Source organism: Cervus elaphus, chromosome 8 (genome assembly GCF_910594005.1).
Source record: "Cervus elaphus chromosome 8, mCerEla1.1, whole genome shotgun sequence".
NCBI classification, from domain to species: Eukaryota; Metazoa; Chordata; class Mammalia; order Artiodactyla; family Cervidae; genus Cervus; species Cervus elaphus.
In genome coordinates, this window is record NC_057822.1 from 16,880,353 (window position 1) to 16,902,928 (window position 22,576).

General features: G+C 43.1%; 1 protein-coding gene across 2 annotated transcripts in view; it reads right to left on the bottom strand.

Moving 5' to 3' along the window:
- CAB39 (calcium binding protein 39) overlaps positions 1 to 22,576 on the bottom strand; it is a 92,646-nt gene that overhangs the window by 13,057 nt on the left and 57,013 nt on the right. For both annotated transcript variants that reach the window (XM_043909722.1, XM_043909723.1), the window contains exons 3-5: positions 15,609 to 15,773; positions 11,658 to 11,776; positions 5,593 to 5,761 (exon numbers count right to left, since the gene is read on the bottom strand). In XM_043909722.1, coding sequence (XP_043765657.1) covers positions 5,593 to 5,761; positions 11,658 to 11,776; positions 15,609 to 15,773 — 453 coding nt within the window. The remainder of the gene's footprint in view (positions 1 to 5,592; positions 5,762 to 11,657; positions 11,777 to 15,608; positions 15,774 to 22,576) is intronic.

Sequence of the window (22,576 nt, forward strand, 5' to 3'; positions counted from 1 at the left end):
GAGGTAAGATCTTGCAAGCCTCGCAGCATGGCCAAAAAAAAAAAAAAAAAAACTCCTGAAAACAAACAAATGAAAAAGATCACTGCTGATCCCCAGAACCTAAAGAACAGCACCCAACATGAGCAAGCAGTGAAGAGACTTGTGGAATGAACAACGAATAAGCAAATTTAAAGACTGCTGTGTCTGGATCCATGTAAGACTGAGTGTCTCATCTACTGTGTGGCGAAGTCTTTCTGGAGGAGCCAGTACAGGGCTAGGAACCAAGTGCTCACCGCTCAGCCACGATCTGACCAAATAGAAAGGCGTCTCAGAGGCAACGGCTCTCCACTGGGGTTGGATTCTCGGGTACAGGGAGGCAGACAGTATTTCTCTGAAAAGCAAAGATCCTGAACATGCAGTACAAGCGTTTTTCTTTTTGGTCTGATCAAGGTGACTGTTTATCTTGAGAGCTGTATTTCCAGTAGGAGCAAGAGGCTCACAGTTGGGCCACACACAGCAAGGGGGAACGTCCAGTACCCCCTCATCAGAGATTCTACCTGTTACCATTCGGTTTAGACAGACCAGGAGGCTCAGGAAACCACTGCCAACCTAGGGATCACATCTCCGGGGCCTTGGGGGAGGAGAGAGACTGGAAAGGGGTTGCTGAGACTGCTCAAGCAGGAGCCTGACGCCAGTGCATCCGGGGAGGGAAGTCCTTCCTAATAAAAGCCAGGCCAGGGTCTGGAGCAGACAGTAAAACACTAGGAGGGAAGGTGTAATTCTTGAGAGCCAGCACAGAGGAAAAAGGCTGATACTAAGCTGGGAAAAGACGAGGTGGGGACTTGGGCAGAGCGTCTCTCTCCTGAACAACAGGAAAAAACCCTACCCTCGGGACTAGAGCCAAGAGCTTGGCAAGCTCAAACCAGGCTGTGGGCTGTGTATGGAGATGAGGCAGCGCGGGCACAGAGACGGATAGACTAGAAAACAAAGGGAAGGGGTCATGTAGTCGAAATCTGGTGAGCGACTGGCAGAGATGACAGGGTGCACGTAGTCCAGATCAGCAGAGTGGCCGGCTCAGCCAGCAGGGGCCACAAAAGAACACGAGGTCTGACTTCCCAACCTATCTAAATTCCCATAGGGCCAAGCCCTGGCATGATCCGGAGACAGGTCAGAGGTCATCTCCCAAGTCCAGCAGATGGAGCAGCCAACTTTCAGGGTGGACTGAATTAAAAACACTCCTACAAGTTATGTGAATTTTGGCTCCCAAAGGTCATGTGACAAAGATGGCCCTGGAATCCCTGAAGAAATGCTGCTAACCCAGGGGGCTCATTTTCACAGAGCCTCGGCAAGCCATCCGGCCCAATGTTGTACTTGATGACTGTCTATGTCCGAAGACAAGAGATTCAATTCTTCCAACTGTGTGGTTCACCTTTGGAGCTCCAAAAGTTAGAAAGTTCCTCCTGTGCTAGAGTTAAAACCTAACCTAACCCCAGAAATCTGTCAAGAGTCACAAAACTAGGTGGAATCCACTTCCTTGAGGATCCACTTTAAATTTAAGCAGTGCTCTCGTGGCAAGTCCCTACTGAGTCTTCTCTTCTCCAGGCTAAGTATGTCCAGTTCCTTTAACCACACCTCGAATGACAGGTTCTGAGTCCCCCTCACCATCTACTGTCTTCCGAAAGTCATCTATTTGTCTATGTACCTCTTAAAGTACAGCGCCTGGACCACGTGTGCTATTGCTACCTTACAAGCTTATAGCGGGGCGAGACCAGCAGCAGCTCCTTAGGTCACACATTATGTAGCCACAGGTAGCTTTGGGGCAGCATCATCATACTGTTTAATTTTACTGGACTTATACAGAATTTTGTTTTCTCAGGGTCAGCTCTCCAGTCAGACTGCCTGGGTTCAAATTCTGGCTTCCCCATTTATTGTCCGACTTCATCCAACATTTTTCTAGGTTTCCATTTCCTCATGTGTAAAGAAGATAATAACAATACCTCCTTCACAGGGTAGTCTGAATATGATATGAAGTCACCTACATTTTAGTCATTATTACACTGTGTATTGACTATATTTAGTATTACCTCCTATCATCATGCCTTATTCTCACATCTCATATTTACAAAGCTGGGTCCTCAGGTGGAAGACCTCAGCTTTTGTGGGTTTTTTAATACTTGAAAATTTTTTTAATTGGAGGATAATTGCTTTACAATGTTGTGTTGAAGACCTCAGTTTATCTGTATTTAACTTCAACCTGTTATATATTCTGGCCTCTCTGGATTTTTATGAAGCCTTATTTCAGGATCTATCTGCTTTCTATTCCTTTGTGGCATACATTTGTTGCCACCTTTTATCTGAGTCTTTAATAACAATCTTCGGCTGTGCCAAGTGAAGACAAATCCACTAAAAATTTCTCTCCAGGATGGTGGCAATCCATTTTCTGGCACCTTATGGATATGGTGTTCAATTAATTATGAATTGCTAACCTGAAACTCCATCCAGTTCCGAGTTTTTCATTGTTTTACAGGTCAACATCTAATGTGTAAAGGAGTAATTCTAACAGCTACTGTTCTCCGCGCATAGACTACTGAGGACACAATAACCTGGACATACTCGTACTGTCACCTACATTCTGACAGATGGGAAGACAGGTTAAATCAGTCTCAGAGCAGGGAGCCGACTCCAGGCAGCCATGCCCCTCGCCCCCTGATCTACACGTGTCTATGAGATTAGTATGACTGAACTTACTCTTAGTGAATCCATGCTGGCTGCAGGTACACGGTTTCCTTTCCAAAATGCTCAGAAACCATCTCTTTAGCAGTAGTATTTTCTAGAACCTTACACAGGTATAATATCAAGCTCCAAGCTCCACCAGCCTCTCTGGGGAGTCTACTTTCTTTTACTCTGGAAAATGGGAAATATATTTGTTGGCCTTCTGATACCCCTCCCCGTCTCCTTAATTCCTCTTAAAAAAAAATCATGAACAAATAACTGGCCACCGATTTACTGTCTCAGTATCCCATTCATTCAAGCTCTGAACTGTAGACATATTTCGAGCAGGTAGTTTTAATTTCCCTTTAAGACTCAGCACCTGCTCCTCCTCGTTCAGGGTTACGGATGAGCTGCATTTGTTTGAAAGTTTGTGTGTGTGAAGTGCATTTTCTGGGAAGGTAGCTCTGGTCATTCTCAAAGGAGAGCATGAACCAAGGATCTATTTTTTCCATTATAAAAGTGTCCTCTGCCAAGAGGCCACCAGCAAACCGAAGAGGAGCAACCTCCTTCCCTTATCAGCACCTCTGGCATGGAGGTCAGACCACCCTGCCCTGACCAGACTTAAGGAAGGGTGGGGAGGGAGCTTCAGTCTGTTTGACAGGCCTGTGCCTCTCCTGAAACATCTTCGTTCTGGGCCCTACTTCCTCTTGCTTCTTGGCGGGCTCTCCCCCTTCTATCAGGAGTAGCTGAGACACAGGAGCCAAGCCCATCCTCACTGCTCTAGAGCCCTCTCCTCTAGAGCTCACCCTGAGAATCCTAGCAAGTCTCTCAAATTTCCCTTCTTCAGGCAGAGACCACCTGCCTGACTCTGCTCAGTCTCTCCGTCTCTGGCCAGGACCCAGCAGGGGTGCTTTACCCACAGTGATTCCATCACCACCATTTTTCTTCTTGGTGACAATTTCATTCAAAGAGGTAATCCTAACTGAGATGGGATTATCAGCAAGGCCAATCAGACCGTCAGAGACTGGGACTCACGTTTCTGGTAGAGTGAGCAGGTCACTCACCTCAGCTATGCCGCCTGTGCTAGGAGCATGTCCCTCGCGTCCTCTCGGTCAGGCGGTCCAGCTGAACTCTCCCAGCCCACTGCTGCTCCTCTCCTCTGCCCTCGCCCTCCTCCTCCCAGGGTTCTGCGCTCGGGCTTCCAGCCTGCTTCCCACACAGGAGCATCTCTTCCTGACACCTGGTGCGGCTGCACCTCCCTCCTAAGAGGTCTGCTGCTTCTGAACGGGTGTCCCCTTCCATCAGTATGTCCCAAGCATGAGTCCCAACCCACCACTGCAGTGATAGCTAAGATGTCATGTTTACCACTCCACGTTATAATCTCAAAGTCATTTCATCCTGCTTTGTACATGTGTGTGTGCTCAGTTGATCAACTGTGTCTGACTTTTTGCAACCCCATGGACTGTAGCCTGCCAGGCTCCTCTGTCCATGGGATTTTACAGGCAAGAATACTGGAGTGCCATTTCTTCCTCCAGGGGATCTTCCCGACCCAGGGATCGAACAGGCATCTCCTGCATTGGCAGGTGGATTCTTTACCAGTAAACCAACTGGGAAGCCCTTGCTTTGTACATTAACATATAAATAACTGAGGTCGTACCTAAGGTTTCTGACATCTTTAATAATCCCTAGGCACCTTTCACATTATTACCTTATTCTCATTCAATGTGAAACCCTAGGCTTCCAGGCTTTCACCCTATCTTAAGGGTATTCATTCTACTGGAGGAACACATTTTATTCAAAGACCAAGGGACGTGCTCATCGTCTAAATGGGTCTTTACACATAAAACTGAACCTTCACAATAACAGTGGCCACTTCTCACTGTAACAGTGTTTATGGTTTGTAAGCACAGTAGTCTATGTTAGACTATTAAATTCTGAATATATTGAAATTGCAGTTCTAAATACTCACTTATGAGGTCAGACATTGTATATAAGGGAATGTTAACATATCACACAGAGGATGAGATAGTTAGATGACATCACTGACTCAAGGGACATGAGTCTGCGCAAACCTGGGAGACAGAGAAGGGCGGGAAGCCTGGTGTGCTGCAGTTCATCGGGTCACAAAGAGTTGGGCACGACTTAGTGACTGAACAACAACAGCACATAAAGGCTTGCTCTTACTGTAAAAAGCACTAACAAACATTACTGCTTTATTCACATAATTTAAACAGCACAGAACCTTGCAATTCAAAACAAATGTGCATGCCGTACACTGATGCCATATCACGTGTCTTTAATTTATACAAACACACAAAAGGGGCTAAGGCAGGCAGGGGAGGGAGGGACGCTGCTGGTGATTCTGCACCCTCTCCACCCTGAGTTTAATAAGCAGCTCGGGCCTGAGCATGAGACGGGAGAGAGCAGCTCACTGTGCCCTTGGGCCTGTTCACAACAGGGTGATCTGTCCCGAAGGTGGTTCTAGTATTTAAAGGTATGTGCATTCCAAAATGATATAGCCCTGAACGGAAGCCAACTACTCTGTGTGACGCTTAACCAAAGAAACTGCTACACTGTGTTTCAACACAGGAGACAAATCTGATTTTCACATATACTGTATATCTATATACTGTATTTGATGGGGAATTTAACAGAAAAGTGTACCTTTGACCATACAGGACTTATGCATTTTAGACAGACTTCAGAGTCTTAACTTTTCCAACCTATTAAAGCTGTGACTCTACTGCACATACCTGAGTCACAAACACACATATAAAATACATGTTTTCCCACTAGAGGGCAGTCGTGTGTAGATTTGGAGGGTACAGAAAGTTTAGCAAAGAACAGCACACCTGTTAATCTCACTTGTACATATATTTGGAATTCTATAGTTTTTGTTACCTTGAACGTGGCAAATGCATCTGAAGCTATGTCAAATGTTGACATTTCGACATATCTGAAGAAATCATAAAACTGTTCCGACCACAAAATGATTTTTGCAAGTGGTTCATGTCTGATGCATTCTCTTAACATTATTCCACAATTTAGGGCTATTTCTGGAGATTCATACCTGCAAAAAGAAAAGACAATCATGACTGCTTTTCCCACCCATCACTGTTCTTTTAAAACTCCCAACAGTTCCGATTTTTAGAACAGGAAGTTTCACACATGTTCTAACTAAGTGACAGAAAAGGTTACAAGATGCATCTCTCTCAGTGGAGAATATGTGCTCAGTCGAGGGGGCACACATGTGTCATTGGGTGGTGACCACTTCACCATAAAGAAAAGTAACAGCCTTGACAGTGAGTATGAGGGTAAAAGCTCATTCCTTCAGTTAAAAGACTTGAAGGGAGGTATTCAGGGTCACACCTCCAAAGAGGGTTTAATTCACCTGAGGTGCTCTCAACACTTCAGAAAAACCAAACACTGAATCAAAAAACAATAGGAAACATAAGTTTCCTAAATTCACAGGATCTAAATGGGTCTGTCAAATTATACAGCACTTAGACTTCATTGTTTCAGTTTAATACTCAAATAGTACTCCCAAGACTGCTGGCAACACACAAACGCCAGAGCTGAAAGCCTGGTCTTGAGGATGTCACCGAGCGCGCTGAGGCTCCCAGGTGGACACAGGGGACGCAGGGGCTCCATGTACCCCTCCTCAGCTCTCCACACAGACTTCCTCCACTCCCTCTCAAGGTCGCTCGTCTCTTCCCTCCCCACCATCAGAAAGAGAACCTCATTCTCCTCTCAACGTAGCAGGCTTCTCCATTCTGATGTGCACCAAACCTCTCGGACTGGACTCTGTCTGCCATCTGCGCACACACGTCACCCTGTCACTCCACTTCCTCTCACACTTGCACACTCAGGCTGCATCTCCTTCCCCACTCACAGTCGCCTTTAGTTTCCTGCCATTGAATCCAAAGACCTCTGGGCTAAAACAAATGATCTTCTAACACAAATTCTGGACAATGCAGACCTTTGCATCTCTTTCTTTAAAAAATGAAAGTAAGGCTCCCATTCTCCTTTCTACCTCCTCTGTTCTTATTTCTTGCCTGGTTGAAGTCTTTCTTCCGTTGCTCTGATCCGTAAGATCTCACAGTTCCCACCATGGCTCCTAAACTGCCCCAGCCCAGACCCACCCTGAACTGTAGTAAGGTATTTTCTGTTGCTTTTGGACAATTCCATAAACTTGATGTGTCTAATACAGTATCACTATTTTGCTTCAGATATCCTGGTCTAAAACAGATCTTACAGAACTTTCTTTGATAACGGAAATGTTCTCTATCTTTGACATTTGGCTACTATGACTGAGGGACTGAATTTTAAAATGTCATTTAAATTTAAAATAAATAATTACATGCTGTTAGTAAGAACAGTATTAAATAGCACAGTTCTGAACATTCCCCTCTTTGTCTACTTCCAACCTTCCCATCTTCAACGTCATCAGTCCTTTCTAATGCTCCTCTGCAATATTTCAGTTTCATTTTCTTGTATCCAGTGCTGCATGAAGTCATGCCTGGTCACCTGAGTGCCCCTAAGCAGTGTCTTTGTTCAAACTCTGTCCTAACAAATCTATCTGACACATAAGTGTATCAGTAGCCCTTTCCAATTTAGGAGCTTAAAATGATTCTTCTTGCTAATTAAATAGACACACATCCAGGCTTCCCCACATCATAGCAATGCCTCCGGTACAACACCATCTCCCACTACGCCATAAAACCTTCCGATTCTCTCCTTACTGTTGTCAGTCACTGCGTTCATTCCTGCCCCTGTTCTTACTATTTTTTCTGTCTATGCAAATCTGAAACTATCTGGAACCTCAATCCTAAGTCCATCTCTGTTACCAAGTGTTGCCTTATTGACTAAAGCCACATTTTACCCCCCCCGAAACCCTCTGGGAGTGTTATCCGGTAGGACTATCCTCCTATTGTACATACGTTCATCACACACCCTCAACACCACCAAAACCACATTCCTCTGTGTCACTGGCGGCATGGCAGCTAGAATGGTGACAGGCTCTGAGGTGACTAAAATGTCTGCTCACAAAATGGCTGACCACAGAGTTTCCTCTGCTGCTCTGAAACAGGCAGGAGACGAGAAAGACAAGGGTAAGACAATTTGGTACAACAAGTCGGGCAGGTTCTGATGGCAGTTTGTCAAGCTGGCCTTAAATGATTAAACCATAAACCACTGAGTACAAGGCAAACAGTTATGCGGTACAACCTGTTAGCGCTAGGCAGGAGAGCACATTAACATTTAAATCGCCAGTGAAAGAATGACTGCCTCCGGATGCAGGCTAACACAAGTAACACGGTTTTTCCCAAAAGCACACTGATACCGGCAGCGTCACTCCTCAAAATGTCTAACGTCAGAATGCCTGTAGCCTGAGTGGATAATCACATTGTGTTGAAACAGTCTAAACTAATTAATCAACAACTGCAGAAAAATTTCTTTTTTTTTTTTTTCTTTTTGGCTGTGCTGCATGGTTTTCAGGATCTTAGTTCCCTGACCAGGGACTGAACCTGGGCCCTCAGCAGTAAGTGCTGAGTTCTAACCACTGGACCTCCATGGAGTTTCTGAAAAACAGAAAAATCACAGGGCCCTGGAAGAAATGCCTGTTTCTAGGTCTGAGGAAGAAACCCATATAAAATGAGCATTGGATGTTTTGTGCAAGACAGCAAGGAAGCTATCAAAGACTAAGGGGGTCTTGCCAAGAGGGCACAGGAGCCAATTTGAAAGAGTGCCCAACAGCCCAAGATGGGGCAATCTGGACATAAAAACATGGTCATAATGACTGAAAAGGTTTGAGACACATCAAACATATTTTAAGATCTGATTAAACTTCAGGTTTGATGCTTAAATGCATAATGATGCTTAAAACAATAACATACTCATTGCTCACTTAAGAAAGTGGCCATCAACCGATTATACTAAAAAATGATAATGTAGAAAAGAGTCAAGCATCTATTCTGTCTTTCCTACAGAAGTCATGAAACACTTGACATATGGAGAAGGAATAAGAAAATTAGGAAATCACCATTTTGAACCTAGACAACAGAGTACATCATGAGAAATGCTGGGCTGGATGAAGCACCAGCTGGAATCAAGACTGCTGGGAGAAATATCAATAACCTCAGATATGCAGATGACACCACCCTTATGGCAGAGAGTGAAGAAGAACTAAAGAGCCTCTTGATGAAAGTGAAAGAAGAGACTGAAAAAGTTGGCTTAAAGCTCAACAATCAGAAAACTAAGATCATGGCATCCGGTCCCATCACTTCATGGCAAATAGATGGGGAAATAGTGGAAACAGTGGCTGACTTTATTTTTTTAGGCTCCAAAATCACTGCAGATGGTGAATGCAGCCATGAAATTAAAAGACGCTTACTCTTTAGAAGGAAAGTTATGACCAACCTAGACAGCATATTAAAAAGCAGAGACATTACTTTGCCAACAAAGGTCTGTCTAGTCTAGGCTATGGTTTTTCCAGTAGTCATGTATGGATGTGACAGCTTGACTATAAAGAAAGCTGAGTGCCAAAGAATTCATGCTTTTGAACTGTGGTGTTGGAGAAGACTCTTGAGAGTTCCTTGAAAAACTGTAAGGAGATCCAACCTGTCCATCCTAAAGGAAGTCAGTCCTTGATATTGATTGGAAGGACTGATGTTGAAGCTGAAACTCCAACACTCTGGCCACCTGATGCGAACAGCTGACTCACTTGAAAAGACCCTAATGCTGGGAAAGATTGAGGGCAGGAGAAGGGGACGACAGAAGATGAGATGGTTGGATGGCATCACCGACTCAATGGAAATGAGTTTGGGTAAACTCCAGGAGTTGGTGATGGACAGGGAGGCCTGGTGTGCTGCAGTTCATGGGGTCACAAAGAGTCTGACACAACTGAGCGACTGAACTGAAATGAATGATCCTAAATGGATAGTAAAACCATTAGGTACAGGGTTGATGGAGAACTTTACAATGGGCAGGCTGACATCATCTGTATCTGGTGATCTAACATCACCAGAAGAAGGACAACCACCACTGCCCAACAGAAGCACACAGTCCCATCCATGAAGAATTCCTGTTCCCACTCCCTCAAATGAGGCTGAATCTAACCAAATGCAAAAAAAACAGAGGATAGAGGAACATGGTTATTTGTGAAACCACAGTATGCAAATACAAAACATGAGATTTTTCTACAAAACACATGGCCCAGTTGCTTCAACAAATAATAGTATTAAAAGAAGAGGGCAGGAACTATTATAGATTAAAAGCGAGTTAAGAGTCATATCAACCAAATTAAGTTTGTGGACCATGCTTGAAGACTGATTCAAACAACCTGAAAAATGACATTTTTGGTGGAAATCAAGGAAATCTAAACACTGACTGGGTATTATATTATGCTTAGGTTTTTAAGTGATATTATGATTATGATACGGAAGTGATGTTGTACGTGAGGAAGAAAAACAGGAGGCAAGAAATAGACGAAACAGGAATGTTAGTAATTTGTTAAATATCAACAAGATGTTAATAATTGCTGAAGCTTGGTCATGGCTAGGAAAGGGCTTGCTATATTATCCCCCAGTTTATGTATATTTTCCACAATAAAAACTAAAAGGGGTGGAGTGGAGTCCCAACACCAGTGGCTTCTCCATGCTGCTTCTCCTCACCTCCCTAAGATGAGGTTTCTGCTCTGGCCAGCTCAGTTGAGATCTTTAAACCTTTCTTTAAATAGTGCCTCAAAAGTGTTACATGACATTCAGCAATGTTCCTATCATACCCCTGGTCACAGTGAATCCAGGCAGAGCTAACTAATTCACAGATTTTAATAACCACTGCTTTCTATGGAAAAAGGAATATTGGCTTTAAAAATACACACAGGCATCCGGAAGCTGCTCCAAGAACTCCAAAATTTCAGACTACTCACTACATGTTCATACAGGCAGCTCTGGATTGATACAACAAAATACTGGATGCCAAAAATTCCGTACAGCATCATCTGAAGAAGCAACATAGATAGTTAGAACTAGAAAGAAGGAAATGGAATGCTGGCATCCAACACAGGCACTGACGCATGCTCTGTCTAAACAAGTCTGAACTTGGAGGAAGTGTTAAACCACAGAGATATGAATCAGAGTGAGGCAAGCTATAAGGCTGAGGTAGGAAAGCAAGCTGATTCATGCCAACAGGTCATGCCAATAAAACGCTTGCCCACCAATTTAACAGAACCCTGCCACTGCACACGTACCCAGAGCTGGCAAACAACCCTGGTGTGAAACAACAGGAGGCTACCTTGCCAATCAGTGATGAGGGGAGAGGAGGATTAAAAAAAAAAAATTTCAATTTTAAGGCTTTTTTTGGTTTTTTATTTTTGGAAACTGACATCTATCCAAAGATAAATGACTACTCAGTTCAGCAGTAATGCCAGGAAGGTGCACTGTGGATTACCAAACTAAGTGGGTTAGTGGGTGGACACACACAGGTGTAAAGCAATGGAAGTACATCATAAACACGTACTTTGTTGTTGCTGACTGAACAAGGCTAAGTGCTACAGCATCCACGCTCCATTTACTAGGCAGCCTTTACTGTCATACAGCATGCGTGTACGTCCAAAGAAGAGGTCTTTAAGTATACGGTAACTTATTTAGCTGCTATTTCATACAATTAAGGTTTTTACATCTTAGAGAACAGAAAAAAGACCACAGAGGACTTATTTTTTTCTTGAGGTTTGAGATTTTAAGGCCCATAAGTCACTAACTTTAAAATCCCCTGGGCATCTTCAAATTCTGTTTAGCTCACAGGTTGAATTTTAAGGGGGGAAATGTAATCAAGAACTACCGGAAAAGGAGTTGATGGAACTGCAGAGAAAATGTTTTCCCACATTCACCATCCTGCTTTTGCCCACAATCATCTTTCCCTTTTTATTTTTCAAGTAAAAAATATCAATTTTATTATATTATACATACCCTTTCAACAACATGAACAAAATATTCTGCTGGGTGCAGATGTATTCAACAGTAGGAGTTCTTGTACCAATTTGTCTTCTGAGAATGTTGTTGAAAATTTGAGCCACGTCTTTCTTGCCCTATTAGGGAGACAAAAATAGCAAAATGCCTGACTAAATATCCAACGGCCATCCACACTCCCAGATAAATGCAAATCAAGGTACTGACTGAACACCCAATGCCTGTCCCCACTCCCAGATAAACTTAAATCAAGCTACAGACTAAATACCCAACGCCCGTCCATGCTCCTAGATAAACTCAAGGTACTGACTAAACACCCAATGCCTGTCCACATTCCCAGATAAACTCAAATCAAGATACTGACTAAATACTCAATGCCTGTCCACGCTCCCAGATAAATTCAAATCATGGTACTGACTAAATACCCAATGCCCTCCACGCTGCCAAACAGAACTCAAATCAAGGTACTGACTAAAGACCCAATGACCGTTCACGATCCCAAATAAACTCAAATCAAGGTACTGACTAAAGACCCAGAGACCGTTCACGCTCCCAAATAAATTCAAATCAAGTTACTGACTAAATACCCAATGCCCATCCACCCTCCCAAATAAACTCAAATCATGGGTCTGTGTATTTATAATTAGGACTGAGTATCTGACTTTAAAACATTCATAGACACTGAATTTTATTTTTTCCTTTATATTTCCAAGTTCTAGTAGTGAAGTATTTTTGACATGAATAATGTGCTGACAAAGTGAAATCTCAACTACACATAATTTTCAGTGATTTCTAATTCTCAGAATGATGCTGACTCAGGTATGAAAAACAAAACCTTGCTATATGCTTACATTGTTCAGGGATCTGATTCCCATCCAAAGGGAGCAAGGAGCTTCAAATAGGATGCTCGTATTATAAACAATACATGCAGCTTCCTTTTAACAGTGATGGGAGGAGAAATTGTATTCTGCTATTATAATAAAAATGAAAGAATTCTGTAAGAAGTTGAGCTTTAATGGCATGTAGACATAGCCTCCTATTTTTTTTGGGGGCGGGGAGGTGCAGCACAGCTTGTGGCTTGCAGGATCTTACCTCCCTGACCAGGGATTGAACCGAGCTCTTCATAGTGAAAGTGCAGAGTCCTAACTACTGGACCACCAGGGAATTCCCCACCTCCTCCTATTAAACGAGGTCTACTTGGGAAAAATTTTATATCGATTAACAGTTAAGGTACTAAGTATCACATGACTCAATAGTTCAGAGTTCCACCACTGTACTTTGCTAAACAAAATAGGTGGTTGTTAACTTCATATAGTGAAACTGTCTTGATAAGAAAGCTGCACAAGGAAGTAACAAATGAAGAAGTGAGTTTCAGAATAGCCACTTGTTACAAGGCTGACAAGTCTGCAGGGGAGTGAGGGAAACATTAAAGCTTTCCAGCACCGAGATCACCCTGGGGTCTGTGCTAGGTTAGGGGTAGTAACGGCAATCTCGAAAACCAGTCTCAACGGCAAACATTTCTTTTAAATTTATGTCTCTAAAATCCCAAATGAATATTAAGATCAGGGTCCAGGCTGGGGAGTAGGTTGGGCAGACAAAGGAGGAGGAACTGGATGGTCCCAACGCATCCCCACCTTTGCTGTGGAAATAAAAATTGTTGCTGGAATTTGACACTCTATGAAAAATATATGAAATCAGCTATATAAATGAAAATATCATAGTTCTGTTCTTTCTTTTTGGTAAAGAGTTTTTTGATGTGGTCCATTAAAAAAACTTTGGGTTTGTTACATTATTGCTTCTGTTTTATGTTTTGGTTTTTTGGCCGCTAGGCATGTAAGAGATCTTAGCTCCCTAACCAGGGATTGAACCCACAGCCCCTGCATTGGAAGGCAAAGCCTTAACCACTGAACCACCAGGGAAGTTCTTCTGTCTGTTCTAAAAGACAGAAATAAATTTTGTTCTCTTTTAATTATCTACTGATAGTACACTCAAGTAACCTAAGAACCACACTTTCTTCAACCTTCTCCAAAACTGAATGTGGCTATATGTGCATGCTAAGTCACTTCAGTCATGTCTGACTCTTTGCAACCCTATGGACTGTAGCCCACCAGGCTCCTCTGTCCTTGGGATTCTCCAGGCCAAGAATACTAGAATAGGTTGCCATGCCCTCCTCCAGGGGATCTTCTGACACAGGGATCGAACCCACTCCTCTTATGTCTCCTGCATTGGCAGACAGGTTCTTTACCATTAGTGCCACCTGGGAAGCCTGAACCTGGTTATAGATGTCTGTCATTTTCTCCCCTGGTTTTCCAAGTACCTAAACAGACAAAGGTCCATCTAGTCAAAGCTATCGTTTTTCCAGTAGTCATGTATAGATGTGAGAGTTGGACTAAAAAGAAAGCTGAGTGCTGAAGAATTGATGCTTTTGAACTGTGGTGTTGCAAAAGACTCTTGAGAGTCCCTTGAGCTTCAAAGAGATCCAACCAGTTCATCCTAAAGGAAATCAATTCTGACTATTCATTGGAAGGACTAATGCTGTAGCTGAAGCTTCAATACTTTGGCCACCTGATTTGAAGAACTGACTCATGTGAAAAGACCCCGATGCTGGGAAAGATTGAAGGCGGGAGGAGAAGGGGACAACAGAGGATGAGATGGCTGGATGGCATCACCGACTCAATGGAAGTGAGTGTGAGTAAACTCTGGGAGTTGGTGATGGACAGGGAGGCCTGGCGTCCTGCAGTCCACAGGGTCACAAAGAGTCGGACACGACTGAGCGACTGAACTGAACGGGCACAGACATCCAACCCCTCAGGATGATAAATACTAGGGTTTAAACAAAGCACACCCACAACAGAGCATCAAAGAGGGGACTGCTCATGACCATGCCAGAGCCCTTCACTATGTGCTTCTCAGACGAGTTTTCTCAAGACTGTTATCAAGGTCATTCTTCTCACTAATAAATACACTAAATATCTAGCATGGCCTGATTTGGCTGTATAGACTTGGGCAACAATATCAAGTCCTGACCAGGGATGAGCAGGAAATATAAACGAGTGCAGCGGGCCTGCAGTAGAAAAGCAAGCTGCGCCGTCTGAGGCATGCCCGAGTACGGATGCCCATGTCACAGGCTGAGGGCCATGCAGGGCTACAGGTGCCATGCTGCCAGATTTTTCAAGGGAAGCCAGAAATTCCAAATTGTGTATAAAATCTCCTGCTGTTTTAATGGTATCCTAATTTAAATATTTAAAAGCACTGCCATGCAAACAAAACATACATAATCTCTACTGTAATGAGTTTTCAGCAGGTTAAAGAAACAAATAAACAAAAAAACTAGATGTTCTCTAAGATCTTATCTGGGGATTCCTGGGTGGCGTTAGTGATGAAGAACCCACCTGCCAATGCAGGAGGTGTTTAAGAGACCCAGATTCGATCCCTGGGTAGGGAAGATCCTTGGAGGAGCACATAGCAACCCACTCCAGTATTCTTGCCTAGACAGCCCCATGGACAGGGGAGCCTGGAGGCGCACGGTCCACAGGGTAGCCGAGTCAGACACAACTGAAGCGACTTAGCATGCACGCAAGATCTTATCTAGCTCAAAAATTCTAACATTCTATGGTCTTCTTTAGATTATTTATTGAGAGCCAAGGACCAGTGAATTATGTAAAACAGCATCTATTTAATAAATATACCTGAATGAAAGGGTATAACAAATACCTAAGAAACTTCATATATGATGTCGTCAAAGAAGGGGGAAAGACATGGCCTAAGTCTGCAATACGCTTGAGTTCCTGACCTAGCCCCGCTAATTAGGCAGGCAGCCCGGACATGCTTACTGGTCAGTACCCCCGAGCCAAGAGCCGAACAAGAATATTCAAACATTTCAGAAGAGAGAGCATAGGAAAAGGACTATGAATGGTTAGTGTTTTTGAAAAATAAAAAAATGATTCTTACCTCAAAGTCAATGAGCTGCAAATCAGCTACCAGGGTGCCGAGGAGCCCACTGTTATACAGCTCTTGAGCGAGCTGCGCCACTGCCTCTGTCTGCGGCTCCTTCTCGTTTGTGCCATACAGAATTTCCTTCATGGCAACCAGGTTCTTGGAAACTTCTTCTGTAGCCTGATTGTGGGGGAAGAGGAGAAGAACAATTCATTTTAATAAACATAAATAACACGCCTACATTTGCTCAATACCTTCTCTATGTATTACAAACCCACAGAAGGGACACAAAGGTGGGCACCCCACCCCTGCCCTCAGCAGTAAAAACTGCACATGTGTGCACACATGGGGACTGACGTGTGTGTTCAACAGGGAAGGCAGCAGCTTCACAACCTGTACACCTCAACACTGAGAACAAGGCTGTGAGAGCAGAAAGACAGCAGGGAGAATGGGCTCAGTTCTGCTCAAATGGGAGGGACACCACACGGAAGAGGCAGAGCTGACCCTGAGAACGGAAAGACACTGGCAAGCAAGAACCAGCTGGGGAGAAGCAGGCTGAGGGGAAGGCATGGCACGAGCTGGGGATGAGGGACAGGCAGAGAACAGCTGTGGAGGGAGCAACAGGAGAGGGAGTGGTAGAAGAAACGACGCCGAAAGAGGCTCTGAATGCAAAGCTAAAATGTCAGCAATATATTACAAGTCGCTAAAAAGCTTCTACTTTGGCCAAGATCAAAACAAGGGTCAGATTTACTTATCCCCATGAAAAAGATTAAAAAATGGGAGAATATCTATCACATAATTAATTTTAAACACTGAACTTCAGGCAGCACAGGAGAGCGATCCCAGAGAGAAGGGAAACAAATGAAGTGACCCTCATGACTGCCCTAGCTCACTGCTAGACCACCACACAGGGAGGACATGTGAGCAGACAGAGCTGGGAATCTGTGGAGGACAAGGAGCCTTGGTCCCTTTTCTGGGCAAAGACCAGAGAGGAGAGCTCCACTGAAGAGTGTTAGAGACCTACAAAAGGCTTGCCTGCTTCTCCAGCTGAGCACTGGTAAACACATGCATGTGAGGAAAGTACTCACGGCCAGGGAACAGTCACGGAGCTCATGCAAGGCTCCCATCAATGTGATGGAAAAACCTCATGTCGCAGGCATCAAGCAGAGCTCCCCAAGGGTTTTGTCTCTGCTGTTATAAAAAATGAGCCTGGGACTAAACTCTGCTCTCCAACAAAACTCAAAAGCCAGCCTGCAAAGAATCAAAACTGGAAAATACAACCAATAATGGGGAGAAAATCCAGTCAAGAGTAACAGCTCTGCAAAGTGACCCCGAAGGTAGAAATTACACAAGGACACTAAAAGTTATTAGAACTACAGACAGTACGTTCAGGAAAAAAATGAGCATGTTAAGTAAAGATACAGAAGGCATTAAAAAAAAAATACCAAAATTAAACACTTAAAAACTACAATTTCTGAAATAAAAATTACACTAGATGGGATTAATAGCAGATTAGGAAGAAATGGTTAGTAAATAGGAAGACAGAGCAATAAAAGCTATCCAAAATGAAACACAAAGAGAGGGAGGGAAAAAGCACATTAGTCAGCTATAGGATGACTGCGGGCAGTCTAATATTGGGTTGGCCAAAAGTTTGTTCAGATTTTTCTGTAAGAAGGTACAGGAACACCCAAATGAACTTTTTGGTCTACCCAATACATGTACAGCTATAGTCCCCAAAGGAGGGGGAGGGACAGACAAAACGTGTGAACACACAATGGCTGAAAATTCTCCCAATTTGATGAAAACTATAATCCCATGGAGCCAAGAAGTTAAAAAAAAAATCCTAAGCACAAGAAACAGAGAAAACAGATTGCTTAAACTCAGTGAAGAAAAAATCTTAAAAGCAACCAGAGGGGGGAAAACATTATGGACAAAGAATCAAAAACTGACAACAGATTTGACAAAAATGATGCAAGTCAAAAGACAGTTGAGGAACATCATTAAAGTTACTAAACTGTCATTGTGAAATGAGTTTTTAAGACAGAAAAGCTGACAGATTTTGTCACCAGCAGTCCTCCATTATAGGAAGTGTTGCAGATTCAAGATGAGAATCTGTATACAGAAAAGAATGAAGAGCACTGGAAATAGAGATGTGGATAAATTTAAAAGATTTTTCCATTATTAAAAAGTCTTTAAAAGATAACTTAAAAAAAATGATGCTTAAAGTATCATTTGTTTAAAGTATAAACAATTGTATTCTGGGTTTATGACATATGTAAGGGCCTCCCCTGGTGGCTCAGACAGTAAAGAATCTCCCTGCAATGCAGGAGACCCGGGTCCCATCCCTGGGTCAGGAAGTTCCCCTAAAAAGGGAATGGCTACCCACTCCAGTATTCTTGCCTGGAGAATTCCATGGACAGAGGAGTCTGGTGGGCTGTAGTTCATGGGGTCACAAACAGTTGGACATGACTGAGCGGCTAACACAACAACAACGCAATTGTCTTCTGGGGTTATGATGTATATATAGAACAAGAATATGCGGTAACAATAGCTCGAAGAGGTACATGAAGCAGTATAGTATTTCTTGAAGAAAAACCACAAGTTAAAAAAGCATACACTGTAAGTCCTAAAAAAGACACCCAAAAAACACACACACAGTGAAGAAAACCAAAACAGTCATAGCTAATAAGCCAACAAAGTAGAATATTCAAATTATGTGAAAAACGTAAAGGCTATAAAAAAGCTAAATAAACAAATATTTATGACCAGAAATACACTTCAGGGAGATTACTTAGCACAGATTCAGAGGGCATCAGCACTTCATGGTACCTAAAGAATCATCTATGTCCATGGTACTCCCTTTTACAACCTTCTAATCTTCTTACCAAATGATCACATTGCTTCACCTTAAGTATTTCCAGCATCTAGAAATACAGTAATAGCAGACTTTAGAAACAGAAAGCTGTTAGAAAATTTTATAGTTGAGACAAACACTGCCTCACTATAGTGTCTGCTGGTCCTGGGTCTGCAAGGCAGATATGGCAGTACCCGAACTTTTCTTCCACATGAAAACTACTCACTGAGAACAGCTTGCCTCTCTCTCCTAAATAGAGAATCTCCAGAAAAACCTCCTCTCAACTTCTTTAACTATCCTTCCCAGAAAGGCAAGACTAATGCTCCAACTCCATCCTGATGGAATGATGGAGAAGACACCAGACCACCACTTCCCTGCAAATGTGGCAAATGTAATGTAGTTCAGGGCTCCTTTAAGGATTTTTGCAATTATTCATTCAAAGCCTGTTCTTTGAATAACACTGCAATGATAGCTTTAACTCTTCTCACTATTTAATTTAATCTCATTACCAGCCCATCAGTCAACACTGTTCCAGACTGTGAAGGACATCCAAAATGTCAGCTCTTGCTCTCATCTTTGTACCATCTGAAAATCTGATAGGTAGGCGTGCCTCCCATGGCCTTATCGTTGACCAAAATGCTGAAACGGAAGTAACCGAATGGAGACTAACAGTATACCTTTGAATTATCACGCTCCTTTCAGTAATGATCTACTAATCATCTCTGGGCATGGCTGCTCAGCCACTTAACATCTATATTTATTTCCAAATCATAGTCAAAAGGCTTTTTGTTAAATACTTTGATAAAATAAGAATACACTTTTCCTCCACATTTCCTGAATATAAGGAAATAAAGTTAATTTGTCAATATCTCTTTACTTAACTCTATGCTGATTTTTACTGACTACTATACTGCTTTATTTTCTAAATGCTGTATCTTCCTAATAATCCCATTATGAATCCTTATTCAGTATCAACATTAACTAAATCTTTACATTTTCCAGTCTGCTGTTACTACTGTATCCTGCTAATAATGTCTTAGATCTGACACCAGTTCGTCATTATCCCATATATAAATTTTAAGTAACTAGAATGTACTTTTTCTGGGCCAGGAGATAAAAATCATTTCTCAACAGTAAATGTTCTCTTATAATCTAATTATGTGTTGCCTTTTCAATTTCACTTCATTAATCTTTATTCTTAAGATGATTCTCTTTGACAGGGAATAATTTGACATTTAGTAGATTTTCTGAGTATATTATCTGCTGAATTTACTGACTGACTCTAAGGAGTAGAGCTTAGCCTTCTCTGCTTCTCTGACTAGATCAAAGTTTTGAGGTTCTTAATAACCCTTCATATGTCTCAGTTTATACTCTGCTTTGAAACCATGATATGATTTTAAATCTGAATTCAGACTGTACTCTCTGCTTTCCGATAGCAAAAATGAAGTATTCACTAAGTTGGGGGAAGGGGGAGTGAATAGTTAAAGGTATGGGGTTTCTTTTTGAGGTAATGAAATTTCTAAAATTGACTGTAGTTGTTTGTGGTTGCATATTACCTGTGAATAAGAACTACTGAACTGTATACTTTAGATGGGTGAACTGTGTGATATGCAAGTTATATCTGAACAAAGCTGTTTTTAAAAGACAGTAGAGAGAAGCAAGGAAACAGATGCTCCTATGATGAAACACCCTTGGATTCACACATAAAACCCGCTTCTTCCTTTTCAGCAGAAGACACTATCACCTAATTACAGGGGGGAGAAAAACAACATCCAATTCTCTCCTCTGCTAACCATTATACTCATCTACCTATACTAACCTTCCTGGCTTCTGAATTCCGCTCACCTCCTCCCTTCTCAGGATCTCATCTATCCTGTCTGTTATCTTATCAGCTCATATAGTCAACTCCCCTCTCATTTGACTCTCCCAAACTCAACTTTAAATATGATCTAGATTCCCATTAACAAAATTAAAGAAGCTCTCCTTTGACCCCATAAGCCCCCGCCCCCCAGCTACTGCCCACCCATAATTAAATCTCTCAAAACGTCTCCTTGTGTCTGTTACAGTCCACATCTCTTTATCTCTTTCCTATTCGCTCTTCAGCCCAATCCCACGTGGCTTCTATAGCTAGTACTTCACAGCTTTTAGACAGCCACCAAGGACCCGCCTGCCATTAAATACAATTTTTAGTCTTCATCACATGTGAGCTCTTGGCAGCATTTGAAGCTGTTGATGACACCCTTCTTTTAAAACTGCGCCTCCCTGTGCTCTGTGACTTACCAGCGCCCTCTTTTCTTGTCTTCCTGTCTCCCGTTTGGCTCACCCTTCTTGAGTGGGTCATTTAAATACTGGGACTATCTCCAAGCAGAGTACAAGGCCCTCTTCTTCTTATTCTTCATCTCTCCGAAAGTGACCTCATCCACACCCACAACTTTAATTAACACCTAAAGGCCTCAGATTCCTATCTCTAATTTAGTTCTCTTCCTAGCCTGTTAAGCAGTTTACTCACAGTGTCTACTACTCCAAGTGTCTCTACCTGGATGTCTCCAAGTACCTCAGATCTAACACATCTAGAACAGAACTCACGGTCTTGCCCCAAAGCCTGGTGTTCTTCCCTTGTTCCCTATTTCAGGGAATGAGATACCACTAATGATGTTCTTATAACGTATGAGAAATTTAAGATTCATCCTTGACTCTTTCCTCTTCAGTGCCCTGCCTCAACATCTCATTTATCACAAAATCTCTAAAATCCATCCATTTAGACCCCACATCACCATTCAAGCTGGAGTCCCCATAACTCCTGTCTGGACTACTAAGTAGCCTACTGACTTGAATTCCCTACAGTCTGTTCTCCACATCACAACCAGAACGATCTTTTCACAATACAAAATGATGACAATTTCTGACTAGCTCTTAAAATGCTTAAATCTTTGTGTTTAAAATATTTCAATTACCTATTGCTCTTACGGTGCAGAAAATTCCCTTTGGACGTGGCCCCTAAAACCCTGTATGGTGGACGTGTGCCCTCTGCCCTGACCCTGCACTACAATCCCTCCCCACTACCCACACACCAAGGCTCTGGTCATACTGGGCCCCTTTCAGGGTCCCTGTGCACAAAGTTTCCTGAGCCCACAATGTTCTTTGCGCTCACATGGTGCCCCACCTGCTAGCCAACTCCCACTCCCCCTTCACTGCGTGGCTCTGGTCAGCTCCTCAGAGAAGTCTTTCTGAGTCAGTTCCGTTCTCCATCCTCCTGCCGCTTTTTCAGTGTCTCTCACAGATGCATGCTGGAGAAGGCAATGGCAGCCCACTCCAGTACTCTTGCCTGGAAAAGCCCCCATGGACAGAGGAGCCTGGCAGGCTGCAGTCCATGGGGTCTCCAAGGGTCGGACACGACTGAGCGACTTCACTTTCACTTTTCACTTTCATGCATTGGAGAAGGAAATGGCAACCCACTCCAGTGTTCTTGCCTGGAGAATCCTAGGGATGGCGGAGCCTGGTGGGCTGCCGTCTATGCGGTCGCACAGAGTCGGACACGACTGAAGTGACTTAGCAGCAGCAGCACCGATGCATGCAACTCTGCTCTCCCCTGTGATTTCCAGTTCATGTCAGCTTCCTCCTGCCCCATCAGAAGCCCCATTCTTGCAGAGGCTCCGTACACACCTGACTAGTGTCTGAACATGAGCGCACGTGATCGCTGGATATAAAATGTGGAGGGACACCGGAGGTAGGGAAATGTGCTGTCCTCACACCATAAAAATCAAGGAATTCCTCTTAAAAAGAAGCGCAGATACAGGGACCTGAAGGAAGGACACTTTGTAGCATCTCACCAAGAAAAGTGAAGGGAACCTACCCGGCAGAGACAGTGGTGAGCAAGGGACCCGGCTCCCCGTTTCCTCCAAGGCAGCAGTCTGGGAGAACACACACCAGACTGAGCACTGGCTGCCTAGGGCGAAGGGAAGAATCCTCTACTTCGCACCTGCTGTATTTCAGATATGTCTGAATGGTTTACAATTCACATTTTAATTTTTTAAAGAGCAAAATAACAAAGGAAATGGGAGAAATAGATCCGAGTATTCACTATATTTGTAACAGCTGCCTTTTCTGACTTCTGCTTCTGTTTCCCTCT